This window comes from Oryzias latipes, chromosome 9, assembly GCF_053564925.1.
Source record: "Oryzias latipes strain Hd-rR chromosome 9, Olatipes_Hd-rR_3.1".
Classification (NCBI taxonomy): domain Eukaryota; kingdom Metazoa; phylum Chordata; class Actinopteri; order Beloniformes; family Adrianichthyidae; genus Oryzias; species Oryzias latipes.
In genome coordinates, this window is record NC_136245.1 from 30,005,896 (window position 1) to 30,022,962 (window position 17,067).

General features: G+C 38.7%; 1 protein-coding gene across 2 annotated transcripts; it reads right to left on the reverse strand.

Moving 5' to 3' along the window:
• Positions 1-6,749: 6,749 nt before the first annotated feature.
• areg (amphiregulin) lies at positions 6,750-11,430 on the reverse strand. 2 transcript variants are annotated; one of them, XM_011478860.4, is made up of 6 exons: positions 11,272-11,430; positions 10,530-10,697; positions 10,214-10,442; positions 9,971-10,138; positions 8,621-8,731; positions 6,750-7,085 (listed from the first exon to the last, which is right to left on the reverse strand). In XM_011478860.4, the coding sequence occupies exons 1-5, from the start codon at positions 11,306-11,308 to the stop codon at positions 8,641-8,643; spliced, it is 693 nt and encodes a 230-aa protein (XP_011477162.1). In that variant the 5' UTR covers positions 11,309-11,430; the 3' UTR covers positions 6,750-7,085; positions 8,621-8,640. The 2 variants fall into 2 exon arrangements, with proteins under 2 accessions (XP_011477162.1, XP_004072306.1); XM_004072258.5 differs by having other exon boundaries at positions 10,214-10,445.
• Between the last annotated feature and the right edge of the window lie 5,637 nt (positions 11,431-17,067).

The window sequence follows — 17,067 nt, forward strand, 5'->3', positions numbered from 1 at the left end:
TAACAATGAAGCTCAACATCTGTGTGCCTTGAAGCATCATAATGAACACAAGTAAGAAACTAAAATATTTATTAAAGAAACCTAAAAGTGAAAAAGCTGTGAACTAGGGGGCCAACAAATTGTGGCCAAGGCGGGTGATTTGACAATGAAGAACTGAAAAACCAGACGGGATGATTAACTAAATAAAGACAGATGTGGATGATTGTCAACCTGAACCTGGTACTACTGACAGAGGGAAGCCACAAACCCTGAAAAGGGCAAGAACTATGAGAATATATCAGACAAACCACAGGCTCAATCCCCACAGAGTCACAACAGCTTGTGACATTTCCTTTAGATGAAGTTGTGGTTTGACTTCAGCTTTGCTTGACAAACTAAGTATTTATTCTGTTATCAGTGAGAGCTGTTGACGGTGGTGCCAATTGAATAAGATGTTGATTGTTTTTTGGCAAAACAGTGAGAAAAAGCTTGATGTAAAATTTGATTATATATTTACATCTAATTTCTAAGACAAAGTATGATTGTTATTGTCAAACCAGACAATATCAGCAATTGAACATTTTGTTTTTGGTTTTTTTTTCATAGAAGATTAGAAATAAAAGGTTTTATTGGGAGTTTTCTTTCCAGAAAATCTTTGGGTTAAATGTTTTTTTAATTAAAAAAAAATCCATCACAGGTTATAATCTCAAGACAAAAGACTATGTATATGTTGAAACCATCATCCAGTCTGAAACATCAAACAACCTGTACATGGCCGATCTTAGATTATGAAATAAAATTATGTAACATAACGCACACCAAGTGTTCAACGATCACCAAACCACAAAGTTTGTGTTTTTTTTCCAAACCCACAGGAAATGTGCAGATCATGCAGATCAGTATCAGCGATTTTCAAAAGACAGCATGTGTCAGCAATACAAATTCATTTCCTCAAAATTTTTCTTTTGATTTTATTTTTAGTTTTAGTTTTTTTCTGAAAGAAAAACTAAATATTCACTTCAGTGAACTGAGCCCCCATAGTGACAGTTGTCATACAGCATCACTAGGTGGTGCTCTCTACCCCTTTCAGAGCACAACCAGAAGAATGCATTTGGCATTTTGTAGTAATAAAAAAGAGACAAACCACAAGCTGTTCCCTTCCCCAAAGCTGAAGAAAAACAACGGCACCAAAACACTTTGTTATTTATAATTAAACTGTATGAAAGTGTTTAATTTCCCTCAGATATTTCCAACAACCAAACACATTATTTTTAATTTAACTCAATTTCTCCAAACAGGAGAAGTGAGGTAGAATCTAGTTTTGAGTGTACTTGGTGTAACATTCCTCTTTTTCAGGACATGCACAGCCTGTTCTGAAAACAGTCCTGAATTGTTGTTTTTTATGTCATCCATCCATCCATCCATCCATCCATCCATCCATCCATCCATCCATCCATCCATCCATCCATCCATCCGTCCGTCCGTCCGTCCGTCTGTCCATCCGTCCATCCGTCCATCCATCCATCCATCCATCCATCCATCCATCCATCCATCCATCCATCCATCCATCCATCCATCCATCTTCTTGCTCTCATCCAGGACTGCAGCAGTCTAAGCAAAGATGCCCAGACTTCCCTCGTCCTGACCACTTCCTCCAGCTCCCTCCTCTGGGGGGATCCCGAGGCGTTCCCAGGCCAGCTGAGAGACATAGTCTCTCCAGGGTGTCCTGGGTCTTTCATGGGGCCCCCGTGTCAGACCCCCCCCCCCCCCCCCCCCCCACACACACACACAATTTTTGAACCTATTCAGAAAACAAACACCACTGTGATACTGCCTTCTTTTCAGGTAACTCTTTTATACTTTTAATTTAAACAAACAAAGAAAGACACCTAGGTTTGGTGATTCTGTAAGTTACGTAATGGAGCTTCTTTTCTTTGCCATTTAAGGCCATTCTTCAAGATTACACAATAAACACAATAAGGTTGCAGAGAAAATGTCTGTTCAGCAAACTCTGCAAAAGAATCTGCAACTGGCAGAAAAAAACAAGACAGTTTTCTTCACTCCCAATGACCTTGATTCATCTGAGAAACTTAATGTCTTAAAAACATTCCTCCGCCTTCCACTGTGCTTGGCACTTTAAAATACTCCAAAGCTCCCCACTGTAAACTGGATATACCACTGAACCAAGGGCATTTGGCTGAAAATAAAATAAAATAACTTCTAGATCTCGATTTTCCATTTTTGCTAATTGAATTTTTATCTATTATATGGTCAAAAAGCCAGAAAATCAAGCTTTTTGAAAGGATGCATCAATAAAATTTGTTGTTTCCTCCAAGCTTCTGTGGTCAAGAAAATTGTAACTTCAACATTTAAGAAGTACACAGGTCTAATTAAAACAGAAACAATGTGGGAAAAAACATTGATTATGTGGAAAGTGAAACGATGTAATGGGTTTCAGGAGAAGATAAAGCTCGGAATTTTCTGTACCAATTAAGATGTGAGAAATGAGTTTTCCTATCATCTCTGGAAAAATGCCACCTTCACACACGTGTGTGTGTTGGTGTGTAATTCTGCAAGTGTACCAATCCCCAGCTAAGTGAGTCTGGAAGGACTGATTGTGGAAATGAAATGTTTTGCACTGTTTGTGTGTTTTCTTTTTCTGAATATTTCAACAGTTTGATCTTGAGATGAATTAAATACAGTCTAGAAACACAGTTCTCCTTCTGTTTGACACCTTTACAGATTTAGCCTTTTTCTTTTAATATTTGCATCTCATTCAAATTTTTGTAAAAATGTGTAAAACTTAGCAATTCTGATAAAATGTTTTGCTTCATTTTTTCACTGCTAAATGATTTCTTAATACATGAGTAAAACTCATCTCACGGTATTTGTTTATAGACAAACAGTGATTAACACCAGTACCAATAATTTAGTTTTCAGAGCCAGAGTGATGAATCATCGTTCTTCAAGCTAACCTAGCAACCGGGGTCATTTTGTTAAACAAGTATGTCTGTGTAGGAAATTTAGGATGAACAACAACAGAACATTTTTCTTGGCAATTGGCCTGTTGTCTTACGACCGTGAAGAGGAGGAAAAAAAAGAAACTAATGAAAAACATCACCACACCCATGGAACTCCGGCATGTTCTTTATTTGAGTGAATTATCAGTGGCCAGCCTATGCGGGAGTGTTTACTCCGTTTCCATGGTCACCCACAAAAGCTCAAAGGCCCACCTTAGGGCCACCGAAACTTCCATGGATCACCACACCCAAGCCATATGCACTTTTCAGATGAATGAGTATATGAGGGTTCAAGAATTTCTGAGGAATCCCTGCAGGTCACACACACACAGAAAGAGTAAATATGTGTCTTTGCATCACCTGTGTGTTAGATGGGCTTCCCACCTCGCCTTTCAGTAACCATAGTGACGCAACAGCCTCTGAACAGAGCGGTGTGGTGTTACAAAGAGAGGTGGGAGATGGTTTATTTGCAGGAAGTGAGTCACTCTGATTGTGAATTCCCATTTCATATCACAAAGCATGAAATGATTAAACAACTGTCAGTTTGTCAGGGTTTGACACACAGGGTGGGGCCTCAATTGATGCCGCAATACAGTCCCTGAAAAAGGTCTTGTCGTTTATCCATTTTGTAGAAACAAAAGCGTCTAACCTCACTTTTAATGAATCCATTGGTTTTAGAAATGTTTCTCAAATTATGTTCAATATACTAAAATAAAATTGCTTCACTGAAGAAAGATTGATCATTTAATGAACACAGAAAGGTCACATTTTGGCAAGACAAAAGTTTTGTCGCCTACAGAGAGTAATGTGAAAATTTAACAAATAATTTACTTCAAAAACAAAAATATGTTGCATAACATCAGTGAATTAAGTAGTGCTACTGTGAGATCCATATTTAATATCTTGTATGACCTCCATGAGCTTGAAGGACAGCATCCATGCGGTTTGACAATGATTCATACAATTTATCGATGAAGTCATCAGGAATAGCAAAGAAAGCAGTCTTCCATGGCTCCCAGAGTTCATTAAGATTCTTTGGTTTCGTCTTCCATGCTTCCTCTTTCATTCTACCCCAGACATGCTCAATGATGTTCATGTCGTGTGACTGGGCTGGCCAGTCCTGGAGCACTTTGATCTACTTCGCCTTGAGGAACTTTGATGAGGAGATGGAAGTATGCGATGGAGCACCATCCTGCTGCAGAATTTGACCCCTTTTATGGTTGGGAATGTAAGAGGTAGCTAATACTTCTTGATATTTTAGGCTATTGATATTGCCTTCCACCCTGCAAATGTTTCGCACACCCCCATACTGGATGTAACCCCAGACCATGATTTTTCCGCCACCAAACTTAACTGTTTTCTGGGTGAATCTTGGGTCCATGCGGGCTCCAGTTGGTCTCCTGCAATATTTGCGGAGGCTGTGATGTAATTCAACTGAAGACTCATCTGAGAAATCCACCTTCTGCCACTTTTCCAGCGTCCATCCTTTAAGCAGGCTGTGGGCCTTGGCAAATGCCACACGTTTTTTTCAATTGCCTTTTGTTTAGTGCTGGTTTCTGGGCACTGATTCGATTTTGAGACAGAATTCTACAAACTGTTTTGGTTGACACAGGGACTTGAGGTGACCAGGCCTGGTGGAGCTCTGCTGCAGTGGAAAAGGGGCTGGCCTTGGATTTTCGAACCAACAAACGGTCCTCCCGAGCAGTTGTCTTGCGGGGTCTGCCGGACCTGGGCTTGTCAAAAACATCTCCAGTCTCTTCAAATCTTTTTCTTATTCTTTGTACTTGACGCTGAGACACATTGAAGGTGTCAGCCACCTCAGCAGTGGATCTGGTCTTCAGCCCCTTGATAATCAATGCTTTGGTCTCAGGGTGAATCTTAGGCATGTTGTCAGAGGTCAAGTTGCAGTTGATGTGAAGGCCTGGTGTGCTGGGGTTCTTTTTATACACACCCACTAATTGATTGATCAGTAATTGATCACAGGTGAGTCTGTAATCCAGGATTGGGTGCATCATATGACAAGGAGACAAAACTTTTGTCTTGCCAAAATGTGACCTTTCTGTGTTCATTAAATGATCAATCTTTCTTCAGTGAAGCAATCTTATTTTAGTATATTGAACATAATTTGGGAGGGTTTTAGCTTTCATTTGAGACATTTCTAAAACCAATGGATTCATTAACAGTGAGGTTATATGCTTTTGTTTATACAAAATGGATAAGCAACAAGACTTTTGTCAGGGACTGTATTTTAAAACCCACGAATCAAAATATTTTGCACAAATTTCCCCCATGAGAGAAATTAGTTCGAGATAATCTGAGAAAACCGATAAAATTCTAATGCAATTATAGATATTATTTCTTATACGAAAAGTAAACCAACAGCGGGGCTAACGTACGTGAACCTGCAGCTGTTTATTTGTCCCTTTACACTGGGAAATGATGATTAAAAACTACATTTTAGCTAATTTTTTCCCATGATGTTGATACAAGGAAAATGTATTGACATTTTCCAGCGTATGTTAGAATCCAAGGATGCAAGTGATTTAGTAACGCAAACTGAAATTTTATTCAGAATCCTTAGGAAATTTAAAACATACATTATTTTAACTGATTTTCACACTTTAATAGGCAAAACCTTTTTCTTTTTTTTTAGGAGTTCATCAGAAATCAAGCTGCTGGGTAGATCGGTTGTTAGAGTGAGAGGCTACCATGCAGGAATCCAGGGTTCGATTAACGGAGGGGAATGAGAAATGGTACTGGGGGCAATTGCAATATCAATGGCATGGCAAGCAACTAACATCACTTAGTGAGGGTCCTTAGTAAAGACCCTTAACGCTACCGCCTCCCGAGCGCAGCTCGTCTGCAGCTCACTGCTCCCCCAGGGAATGGGTAGAATGCGAAGAACAAATTTCGCACACCTAGGTGTGTGACAGAAAGTCACTTAAAAAAAAGAAAAAAAAAAAAGAACTTGACTTACTGAGATGCCTGAAAACCACAAATGGCCACCATTTTGGATTTTTCTCGTGGCCAACATGCTTTTCTGAAAGAGGGCAGCATAAGATACATCCATGTCAAATTTGATGCTTGTACTACAAAATGCACGCGTTGTCTGAAATATCAACCTAAGCATCCTCTATCATCCGCATTGACCGGGCTTGGGACAGGCACTAGCAGGACACTGGTTTGTGCCCTGTTGAGGCTGCATTTATCTTATTTCTATCTTTTTATGTCGATCCGTCTATTTGTCTGTCCATCCTTACGTTTTTTGTCTTTTATTTTAATCTTTTGAATTTTTTGTTATTTTTTTTGTCGGATTTTGTATTTTTGCCATTTATATTTCTTTAGTTTGAAGACATACGTTTGTGATTTTTTGGTGTGTTAACATGTTATAATTATTGGTTGGTGTTTCAATACTCTTCTGTGTTGGTGGGATTGCTTATTAAAGCCTTATAGGTGAGTTTTTACCCGTTCTTTTAGCGTGCTGGATGGCAGAACCTGAGTTTAAAGTTTAGAGTTTGATTATTGATACAAAAAAGCAGCAGAAAAAGAGAAATAAAATCAATATCCAAACTACTTTTTTAGTTCAGTAAGTATGTGCAAATGTCAATTCCATCTGCCTCATTCTGTTATTTTTTTATCTTCATCATTTTAAATGTTCAGTGGGTTTGAAGTTTTTTTAATTCATTCATTTTCTTTATGAAAGGTCCTGCTGTGCATCAGCAGCCTAAAATAAAAACACAGTTAGCAAGGTTCATGTAACACTGAGGCACTTTATTGGTGATCAAATGGCATCACTTTTCTAGAATAAATGAGGATTTTCTCTGACCTATAACAAATACAGCGCAATAAATAAAAAACAAACAAACAAAACAATAAACGACTGAATGCTCAGCATTCACACAAACAGGATACAATAACAATAGTTTAACAAAAACACACTTAAAGTGGTTAGCAATAAATAATTACACTAAATAAATTACACTCTAACTTAGTTGGGGAAAAAACGTTTTCATGCAGCCTCTATTCGGTCTTCTGCTTCTGCAGGTTGTTGGTCTCCTTTGTTTCATCCGTTAATTATCCAGCAAGCTGAGGAAAGACAGATCAATAAACAGATGTTAGTCAATTATTTACTGCAAAAGAACAGGTCAGGTTTACTTAAATATGAAAGTCTGTCTAAAAACAATGTTTTCTTCACAACATTTGGCTGATTTTTTGTACATTTTTTCAGCTGATTTTAAACCTTTAAAGGCAAGTATTTGCTAAAAAAAAATGCATCAGTCACATTTAAACCAGAACTTTATTGTAATCGCTACGGTTAAGTGTTTCGCTTCAAACTACCTTTGTGTGTTTTATTCACAACTGTAACATTATGCGTTTTAGTAATATGAATGCAGAAGTTGTGAAATTCCTCACAGCAAGCTTGGTAATGTAGTTAGAGCGGCCACTTCCAATCAAAACTCCATGAAAGCATGCATAAATGTGCGTTTCGGGCTTCAGCGTTCAAAAATCTGGCATTCTCATGTTGCTATGCACGTTTTTAAGACCATTTTGGGGCTTTGCGTACAAAACGTATACGGCCACTGAGGCCGTTGAAAAACTATTTGAACTTTGACCAATCGGGACTTGGATTCTGTAGTGATGGATGGGTAGCACCTTTTTTCAATTCACACAAGTGTAAACCGTTAGAAAATTCATCATGGAGGAGAAAAATAATAATTGCAGTATGTGCCTGGCCAGAATCCTATGACACCAAGGCTTTTATTTATCGTAATAGAGCTGTTAAGGAAAAAACATGGAGCGAGATTCACTAGATTTGCAACGCTTTGACATTTTGCTCCAAGTCTCTTCCAACTGTGAGTGGATGCGCTAGTATGGCGAGTGACAGTCCAGTGTGAACTCCGTATGCTAAAAGCGTGTTCAAGAATGCGGTTTCTTGAACATGCATTATGTGCCCGATAGAATAAATATGACACGGAGCTTTTTCTTCAGTTCTTCCTTCAGTCTCTGCATGTTGGATTGCAGGAAACATGTTGGCCACGAGAGGAACACCACAAGGCCACACTGCTAATCCTGGTCTTATATTTGCACGTGTGCGATTTCACACAACTGAACTGAATGAGGTCATCACGTGCACAGTCAGTGTGTCAGCCTTGTAGCTGCTGGGAGTTACAGGTGAATGAGCACACTTTAGTGTGTGGTTTTCCTTTACATTAGAACGAAGTGCTGAGACATCTCCCAGCTAATCCAGGCTAAAACCAGGAGCAGGGATTCCTTTCTGCATGATGCAACTTGCTGCAGCGAACAACAACAACAAGTGTGCGGGTTTCTCACTGCAGTCCACTCCTTTTGTTTGGCTCCATAGTCTCGTGAGCTGAGGCAGAACGGATTTTAGCAAGATAATTGGAAGAGCTCCTAAACCTGAATATACACCAGCAGAAAAACAAGAGGCCACGATGATGGCGTTTGGGCAGAGATGCTTAAGCCACTGGTCGACATCAGTTTGGTTGGATTTTTTTTTTAAGATTAAGTTCCAAAACTCCAGTTATTTGGATGCAATTGTCTAATTTTAACACTTATAACTTTTTTTTCTGCTCACACACAATTTGAACGTTGCCTCCTACCTCTTCTCATCTTGACGTCTTCACACCACGTCACTCGTGGGTTTCTGCAGCTTATCGGTCTCTGATACTGTCCCAAGGTAAGATGCCAAGAAGTTTTTATGTGACCTGTAACTGCAAAAGAGACCGAATGTGAGAAGAAAATCCAGGAATGACGACCTCGTGACAGTCAGGGAGCAGGAGTCCACACTGCAGCTCATAAAGTGTATGATTCATCAGATTGGACTGCAATTGAAACCAGGTTATTGAAGTGCTATCATAAGGGAAAATACCTTAGTCTCTGTTATGAGCCCTACTTTCCCTTCACTTCTATACTTCAACGGTTATCTGAAGCTGTAAAACTGGAATTCATTGCTGCCTTGAACTATTGACTCTCTGTCCACCATAATAAGAAAAGAAAAAAAAGAAGCACAAAGATTTGGAAATTCTGCCAGGGAACTTAAGCTTTGACCTGGCATGAAGATACAATCAGTGAGGGGGTTGAGAGATGAGCAATAGTCTGATGCCATAAAATCAATGATGAAATTGTGGATTCACTACCATTCCCAAAAGGTTGCTGAGCAATATCTGCTTAGTTTAGGTGTGTTCGGGCTTGCTCAGCCTCTTCTATCAGAGAGTTTGAGGTGTGTTCGTAGGCAGGATGTGCCGATCTGTGTAGCTCTGGGAATTATGGGGGGGTTTCATCTTCCCTATTATAATTTCAAAGAGTAAAGACTTTATTTTTTGGCATCAGGTCACTTTTGAACGATGTCTCCTGTTTTTATGAAAAGTGACACCAACGAAAAGAGAAAAGCAGGTCAGAGAGACATCCTGCTTGTCCTGAACAAAGGTCACATGACCAACTCATTAAGTAACACTTGCAGTAATTTTAAGGACAAAAAAACAAAAATCTTCACAAATTTGTTCACTTTCAGTTGAGACCATTGACTGTATTCGCGAACTGGACCAAGTGAGTCTGACGTCACCCGTGGAAAATGGTTCATTTCCTGCTCCAACAAAGTAATGTCAATTAAGTTGTAATATAGGCGCTGCCATGTTGGAGCCAGAGGACCTAATCAAGCAATCCGAATTGGTCTTAGTCATTCACTGTATATGAGAACTGGACTGAGTTCTCACTATGTCCAGTTCTCATATAGAGTCAGCAGTTGAGACAGGTTATTTTTTCCTATAAATAAATATTTGGCACCACAAAGCCGCATTTTTCTGTTTCCTGTAATCACGCAGACATTATTTGCACACCTTTAATGAGCCCACTTTAAGATTCCTCTCCAACGTCTCACCCATACACCTTGTGACGTTTCAAACAAAACATTAACCCAGCCACGGTGGCTTCAGCGTGAAAATGTGACTCACTGAGCACAGGTCATGAGCAGGATGGCGCAGCAGCTGATGACGGACAGGACCACAGCAATGACCACCAAGACGGTCTGGACCAGCTCCGAGTTGTAGGTCTGATAATCCGGAGTGCCGACCCCAAGATATTGGATCTCACAGCGCAGTCCTTCATAACCCTTCAAGCATCTGCAGGGATTTGACCTCAGTTTAGGACAGCGGTTTAAAGACAGTCCAGTGAAAGTAAGCCGGGTTGGTACTCACACACACACCGGCTCCTTCAGCCCCTCGATGTGCTGGCAGAACCCGTGAATGCAGTAACCCAGGTGGGTGGAGGCACAGGCATCCTCAGTGGTGCTGTGAGCGGAGGTGTGCACTCTTGTGGTGTTGTAGTGTCTGGGATTCAGAGGAGTTGTGTTTTTGTTCCTCTGCTTGTTCTTCCTCTTGCCTTTGCCTTTTCTTTTCCTCTTGTCATCTTTACCACTGTGCACACCTGCTACAGAAACATAGGAAGTTTGCATCAGAGGAGAAAAATCAAATACTAGGAAAAATAACATTTGGAAACCTCTGTTTTTCATACCGAGTATGATCACATTTTCATGGTGTCCTCCTGAAAGTTCTTCATCTAATTCGTGCTCGTCATCTTCGACCAGGAGGCCCTCCTCGGAGGCTGGACCCCCAGTCACGGCGGCTAACCCACTTGCCTGTGTGACCTCAGATTCTGGAGCACCTTGCGTACTGCAGACAACTGCAAAATCAACCAGAGAATTAGATACAAAAAATTACTTCTGACCGAAAAAACATGTTTCACACAAACTTCTTCTGCATCTTTAGTGAACTTCGTCCTGCCAGATCAGCAGAAAACTCTTTAGTGGAGGTGGGAGTGGTGTTGGCAGACTAGGCCATAAAATCAACTTGTCCTTCACACAATTAATTTAATTTTTTTTTTCCAAGGGCAAAAACAATTATGATTGAGAAAAGGTCACAGCTTATTTACGAGGAGCATTAAAGCAACATTACAGCTACTGTATTTAAAAAGACAGTAATGTTTTCAATTTTGTGTTGTTTTTTTACTTACATAAATCAAAAAGTAATGTAAAAGTTTTACAGAAGTTAAAATTGATTATTTTTAATAGTGTTTACAGCATCAATTGCTGACTTGCAGGAATTTAATTTGCTCTGAAGCAAATTTTTTCCCTGAAATTCTCTCATTCCCTAACAAGTCCTTTCTTGCAGCGGCTCATTTAATCTCCCTGTCTTCACACCTCCCTTTGCCATTTCAGAGATTCAACAGGAAAAAAAAAAAAGAAGTCCAGACTCACCGATGCACAGGAGACAGATGAAGATGAGAGGGTTCATATCCCAGGAAGAGAGGATTTTAGTGGATGATTGTCCAGCGATGACCTGTGTCTAAATGTGTGTGTTTGTCGCCCTGTGGATGGAGTTTGTGCTTTGCTCTCTTTGCCTCCTCTGGGTGTAGCTTTTATAGACCAACGCCTGCCTCTGAACTCAAGGAAAAGCAGGGTTGTGCGGGGGAGAGTGCGTGGGAGTGCGTGTGCACATGCCTGTGTGTGTTCAATGATTAACTCGAACCATTGCATTTGGCACCTGATGTCCTTAAAGGAGGCCTGGGCATAATCAGCATGACTGCAGGTAAACCACAGAGCAGTTTGATGTATTCTGGCTCAATTCTCGTCACCATTAAATTGCAGAAACAGCGGCTCCTGTTTCCTTAATTGCACCATCGCTTCGGAAGGGATACAGACAACCGGAAAGTCACACCTGCTCACCACTTTGGCCAAATTTGGTTTTGTGTTTTTTCCATGCTGGTAAGAACAGATTACAAAGCAGAATAAGAGATTAATTTAAGCAACAAAGACGGAGATCCACTTTAATCGTAAATACATCATCATAACAACATGTGTTTTCATGTGTGTATCTGTTTGATTTGGCTACTAGTGGGACAAAACATTGAAACTAATTAATTTGGACATAAAAACTTTTTAGATAAAAAACCTTTTTATTAGTCTTGTTAGCTTTGATTTTTTTTCTGTGCCTTTACTTCACTTGAACACCTCCTACCACAAAATCCTACCTTTCGCCTCTAAACAGCCTGAACCTAAAACCCCAAATAAAATTAGACAAAACAGACAAGGGGAATTCAAAAAACCACATATCTGCAGTGATTTATTGTGGGCTGTTTGAGCAATGACACAACAAGGCCCTCAGTCTCTCATTTACAGAACTGATGGACAAATAAAAAGAATAAAAATAAATAACAATAAGAATAATTTGAAGATTTAATGAATGAAAAAATAATAATATTCTCAACTTTAAAAGTCTCGCCTGAGCCCTGAGTGGGTTTCTAAATCTAATTTTTATCCCTGAAACCATTCTTCTACATTTTAGACTTTCAAAATACAATAGTAAGGAAGGAAACTTCAGAACTACAGTGTTAGATCAGAATAAAGAAAATAAATGTCTGCTGTATTTTTGGGTGTTTGTCACATCATTCTTTAAAGCTCTGCATCAGAAAATGCACTTCATGACACTGATATCTTGTTTCACGTAGATAAACCATAAAGATTTGTATGCAAACTTTAATTAAGTGCTTAGACATTTGAACATTTTGAAAATATACCTCAATTATTTTACAATCCAGCCAGGCTGTTTCTGGTATTTCCTGAGTGTTTGTACAATCAGGTGTCCTCCTGTGTTTTTGTGAGTGAATTATTGTGTGTGTGTTGGATAAAATGATGCCTAGTGTTTCTATTTTTGTGCTCTGTAACTAAGAAAAGACCTTAAGGCTTGGGTGGGGAGGCTGCACCGAAGGGTGTGTTGCTCATGTTGTTGTGTCTGCAGAGGGAGGCCGTTCCATCACAAGAACTCCCATGGAATCCGACAGAAACCTTTACGGAATCCCCGGACATTCTCCAGCGCACGCAGCGCAGGAATTCCTCGCACGTTTTCTTTTAACGACCAAGGACTTAGATTGTTTGGATTGTGTGTAATAACGCAGTGACATGAGTGTGTGGTTAGGCCTGAAGGGCAGCACCTCCTGACAGCCACTCACTGTCAACACACCGCAGTCAAGCTGACAGCAGAAAAAAAAAGAAACCTTTTTGGACAAACCTGTCCTTAATAAAAAACATTTTTACTAACTGTTTAAATATCCATCAGAAAAGCTACAAGCCAAAGAAATCATCAGGTTGTTGATTTAAGGAAAACGAAGTTGTTGGTTTCAATAAAACTCTTTTGCAGTAATATTAACATTTTTGTTTTATAATATTTAACGAAACAGAACCACATTGTTTTATGAGAAATGGACGGAAAAAGAAAACATGCTCAATGTCAGCTAGCTCTAAAAACTATAAAGATTAGTGAATTCATTGCAGTAATTATTAAGGCCATACTAATAATTTAAAAAGGGAGATAATAAAAGTGATAGAAACCACCTTTTACAGTGTGCTGTTATCAAGTATGATAATATTATTATGAGCAAACACATAAATATTACAGCCGTTCCATTATAATTAGACGAAATTAAAATGCAGAAGCAATGATGCACCACAGATGCTGCTGGGGCAGCATCTAAACCCCAAATGAACACCCTTCCACCACTGTGCTTTCAGGCATTCTGTGTTCTTTGACACGTTGAATTGGCAGAGACTTTACTCCGAATCTCGATTGGGATACAGTCATGAATTAGACTAAATTTGGTCTTAAATCAGATACTTTTGGGTCACAACTGCACCCCCAGTCTGTATTCAGCTGCACGAGGGCCTCTTAAGTTGCAGGGCGTTGTGCACATAAAAACAATTGAATGGAAACTTATCCAGTACAGCTATTGTTCATTGTGTCAGGAATGGAACAAAAATAATGACTAGTCTTTCGCTTTGCATTTTCTCTGTACACTGCAAAAACAGAAACTCAGGAAAAAATTAAAAACTGTAGTTTGAGGAGTCTTATTTTCTATCTTGCGAGAAAAATAATATTACTAAGAAACTTTTTCAATAGTAAAATAATCTTATTTCAAGAAAATATGTCTTTGTGACCAGATTTTTTTCTTAAAATAAGAATCCTTGGCTCTTTCCCCATTGGCCAATTTTTTTGCTTATTTATAGAAACGCTTTTGAAATGTAAAGAAAGTTTTTGACTTATTTCTTGTTGTTGTTTTTGCATTGTAGATTTTGAGTGAAGTGAAGCGTTTCGGCAGCAGATTCCTGAAACAATAGAACCAAAATCAAATCAAATTTCTTCTGGTATAAGAATGTGTTGGAACACAAACATCGGCTGTATTCCGAATAAAAGTAATGTTTTCATGCAGCAAAGCTTTAAATCTGCTCTGCTTGAGTCTTCAGTAAAACCAAATCTGTGCTTTTGTGTCCTTTTCTGAATGTACGTGCAACATTTTGTGCATTGTACACTCATGAATATTAGCTTTTAACAGCAAATGGCGGCTTTTGGTTTTGGGAATACAAAATTTAGGTTGAAATGACTTCTCTAAACAAAGGCAACAATTGAAAATGTTGTTACTGAGCATTCTTGACTAAAGGATTCCTGCTTCTCAGTTCATCGCTAAAAAAGTTTTGTTTTAAACTTTTATTTAAGTTGAAGTTAAAACTTTGTCCTTTTTTGTGGTTTAACACCAGGTTGGGCAGAATTTGCCAAATGCAAGTGCTTTTGAATGCAGTTCCTGCTGCACTTGAAGAAAATGTTTAATGATTTTATCCCTCAAATTCAATTGTTATGTCAAACATGGAGGTTTTAAGCCTATCTTATAATCTTTGATATCATAATTATAATGTCACTTTAATGTTCATAAATGAAGAGAAAAACCCCAAACCTCACTACGACTCTTGCTTTAATTCTTCCAGAAGTTATAAGGATGCACTTAGCTTTTTTTCCACACAGTTTTACTGCTGAGTTCGCTTTGGCTACACTGCAAAAACTATCTTATCAAGAAGGTTTTTAGATTGCAAAATAATAAGAAAATATGTTCTAGTCACTAGAAGACGGACATTTTTATTACCCCACTGACAGATTTCTTTTTGCTTATTTAAAGCAAATGAATGAAATGTTAAGAACGTCTGACTTATTTCTATAGGGGCTGTTTTTACAAGTTATATCTCTTGAATTTTAACTGTAAAGATATAAAATAATGGAAATAAAAGTGAAAATGTCACAGATATGTCAGCTCTGAGCAGCAAAACATTTCTAAGCATGCTGCACGTGGAAGATTTTGTTTTGTCAATGGAAACGCAAGGATGCAACCAAATGGGGCTTCCCTTCCCACAACAACATTACTCACGGCATGAGCAACCTACTATTTATTACCTATGCAATGATTAGGTAAGAACAGTTAGATAGCAGAAGGCCAGTGCAGAGATTAGAGCAGCAGTTTGTGAATTTTGGATTTGTTTGTCCACAGGTTTTATATTTAGAACCAAGCGGAAGCCACTGAGTGGGCGTATTTTTGGGCTTCGGTGTGTAAGTGCATGTTAATGTGTTTTTAAGTATGTCTTAACAGTGCAGGTGAGTTAATGTGTAGGAGTCACAGATGTCGGTCATTTGCATAGAAAACACATGCAGAGGCTGCTGTTAATCACGGATCGCTGAAGCACTAATCTGAGCGTAAAACGTTGCAGATTAACCGAACACCGGACCCTCCATCCTTTTGGATGGGATGTCAAACAATGGAAGCTGAAACTTATAGAGAAACTCATCAACTATTTTTACGTCTGCTGTTCTCATGATATCTTTTTTAAAGATAGACTAATGGAAAAGTTATTCATATTTTTTTACGTTTCAGGGTAAGAGCTGACAAAATTGCAGTAAAGCAGGTTTTATGAAGGGTTAGCTAAAAGGTTTTCATCTTGTGATTAAACCACTTAATAATTGTAACTTTTCATAAACTAATCAAACCCTATTGATGGTAGACAAGTGATGGTGAGTTGTTTCCTCCAGATTTAACATTTTACATCGGGGTTGGGAAAACAACGGGCCTGGGGCCACAAGCACCCCGTAAAACTATTTAATCAGGCCTGCCGAGCTGGAATAAATCATACTGATAATCCTTATTAATGTTTTATTTTTCCCTGTAATTCTGGTGTCCACAAATAAATTGAGCTTTGCTGAGGTGCAGAAAGTTATTTTACATTCCTGTGTTAATGGAAGATTTGTTTTTCTGACGTTCATCTGTGTTTTTCAAGTCGGAAAGTCGTTTTTCTGATCATTCCAACACCACACGAGCGGAGCATTTCTCTAAGTTTGCATTTTTCCTTAAGGGGCATCAACCCATTTGTGCAATTGGTACTAAAATAAGAATAAAAGCCACAGGTTTGAAATAAAACCCCCATATTGTTCTGTTTAAAAGTATATATATCAACTTTTCATCACATCACAAAGTGTGCTTTTGTTATTTCTTTCTCTTATGAGGTGGAGTTCCAAAACTCTCTATGCATCTGTTCCTGGTTCAGGTTTTGTGTCAAATTTTAAAACCCTATGTGGCCCAAAAGTCAAAAGGTTTGCCTAACCCTGCTTTGCATGCTTCAGTACAGCCCTCATTTTCTAGTTTATGCGTTGGCTGCAAATGAGAACAGGACCGAGTGAATCTGACAACAGCCATAGAAAATGGTTTACCGTATTTTCCGGACTATAAGTCGCCCTTTTTTTCATAGTTTGGCAAGGGGTGCGACTTATACTCCGCAGCGACTTATATTAGAAATAAATTAAAATAAATACGTTGTTAACCCTCCTGTTATGTTCATTTGTGAGGAACAGAGATGATGTTCCTGGGACAATTTGATGTATGAGGTATGTTAAGTGTTAAGAGTATGTTAAGTGACTCAGAGAATCAGCAAACCTTTTTTTTACAGTAAGATCTTGAAGGCTAAAAACATAATATTCTATTTTCCAATGATTTCATAGATTCAGAAATGCAATAAAAATGACAACTGTTTCTACAAATACAGGATGAAAACAGAGTATTAGTTGGCCAATGATGCTTCATGAAAAGAATAAATAAATAAGTTTGAGAAAAAATTACTGTGAAATTATTAGATAAACAGTCTGCTATGATTGTGTCATATAAGGTTATGAAAGTTAAAATGCGACTT

Coding starts and splice junctions, on each gene's coding strand:
- areg (XM_004072258.5), bottom strand. CDS start 11,308: ATGAACCCTCTCATCTTCATCTGTCTCCTGTGCATCG. Junction 10,698..11,271: donor CATCTGTCTCCTGTGCATCG/GTGAGTCTGGAC, acceptor TTGATTTTGCAG/TTGTCTGCAGTACGCAAGGT. Junction 8,732..9,970: donor CTGCTCATGACCTGTGCTCA/GTGAGTCACATT, acceptor TCTCTTTTGCAG/TTACAGGTCACATAAAAACT.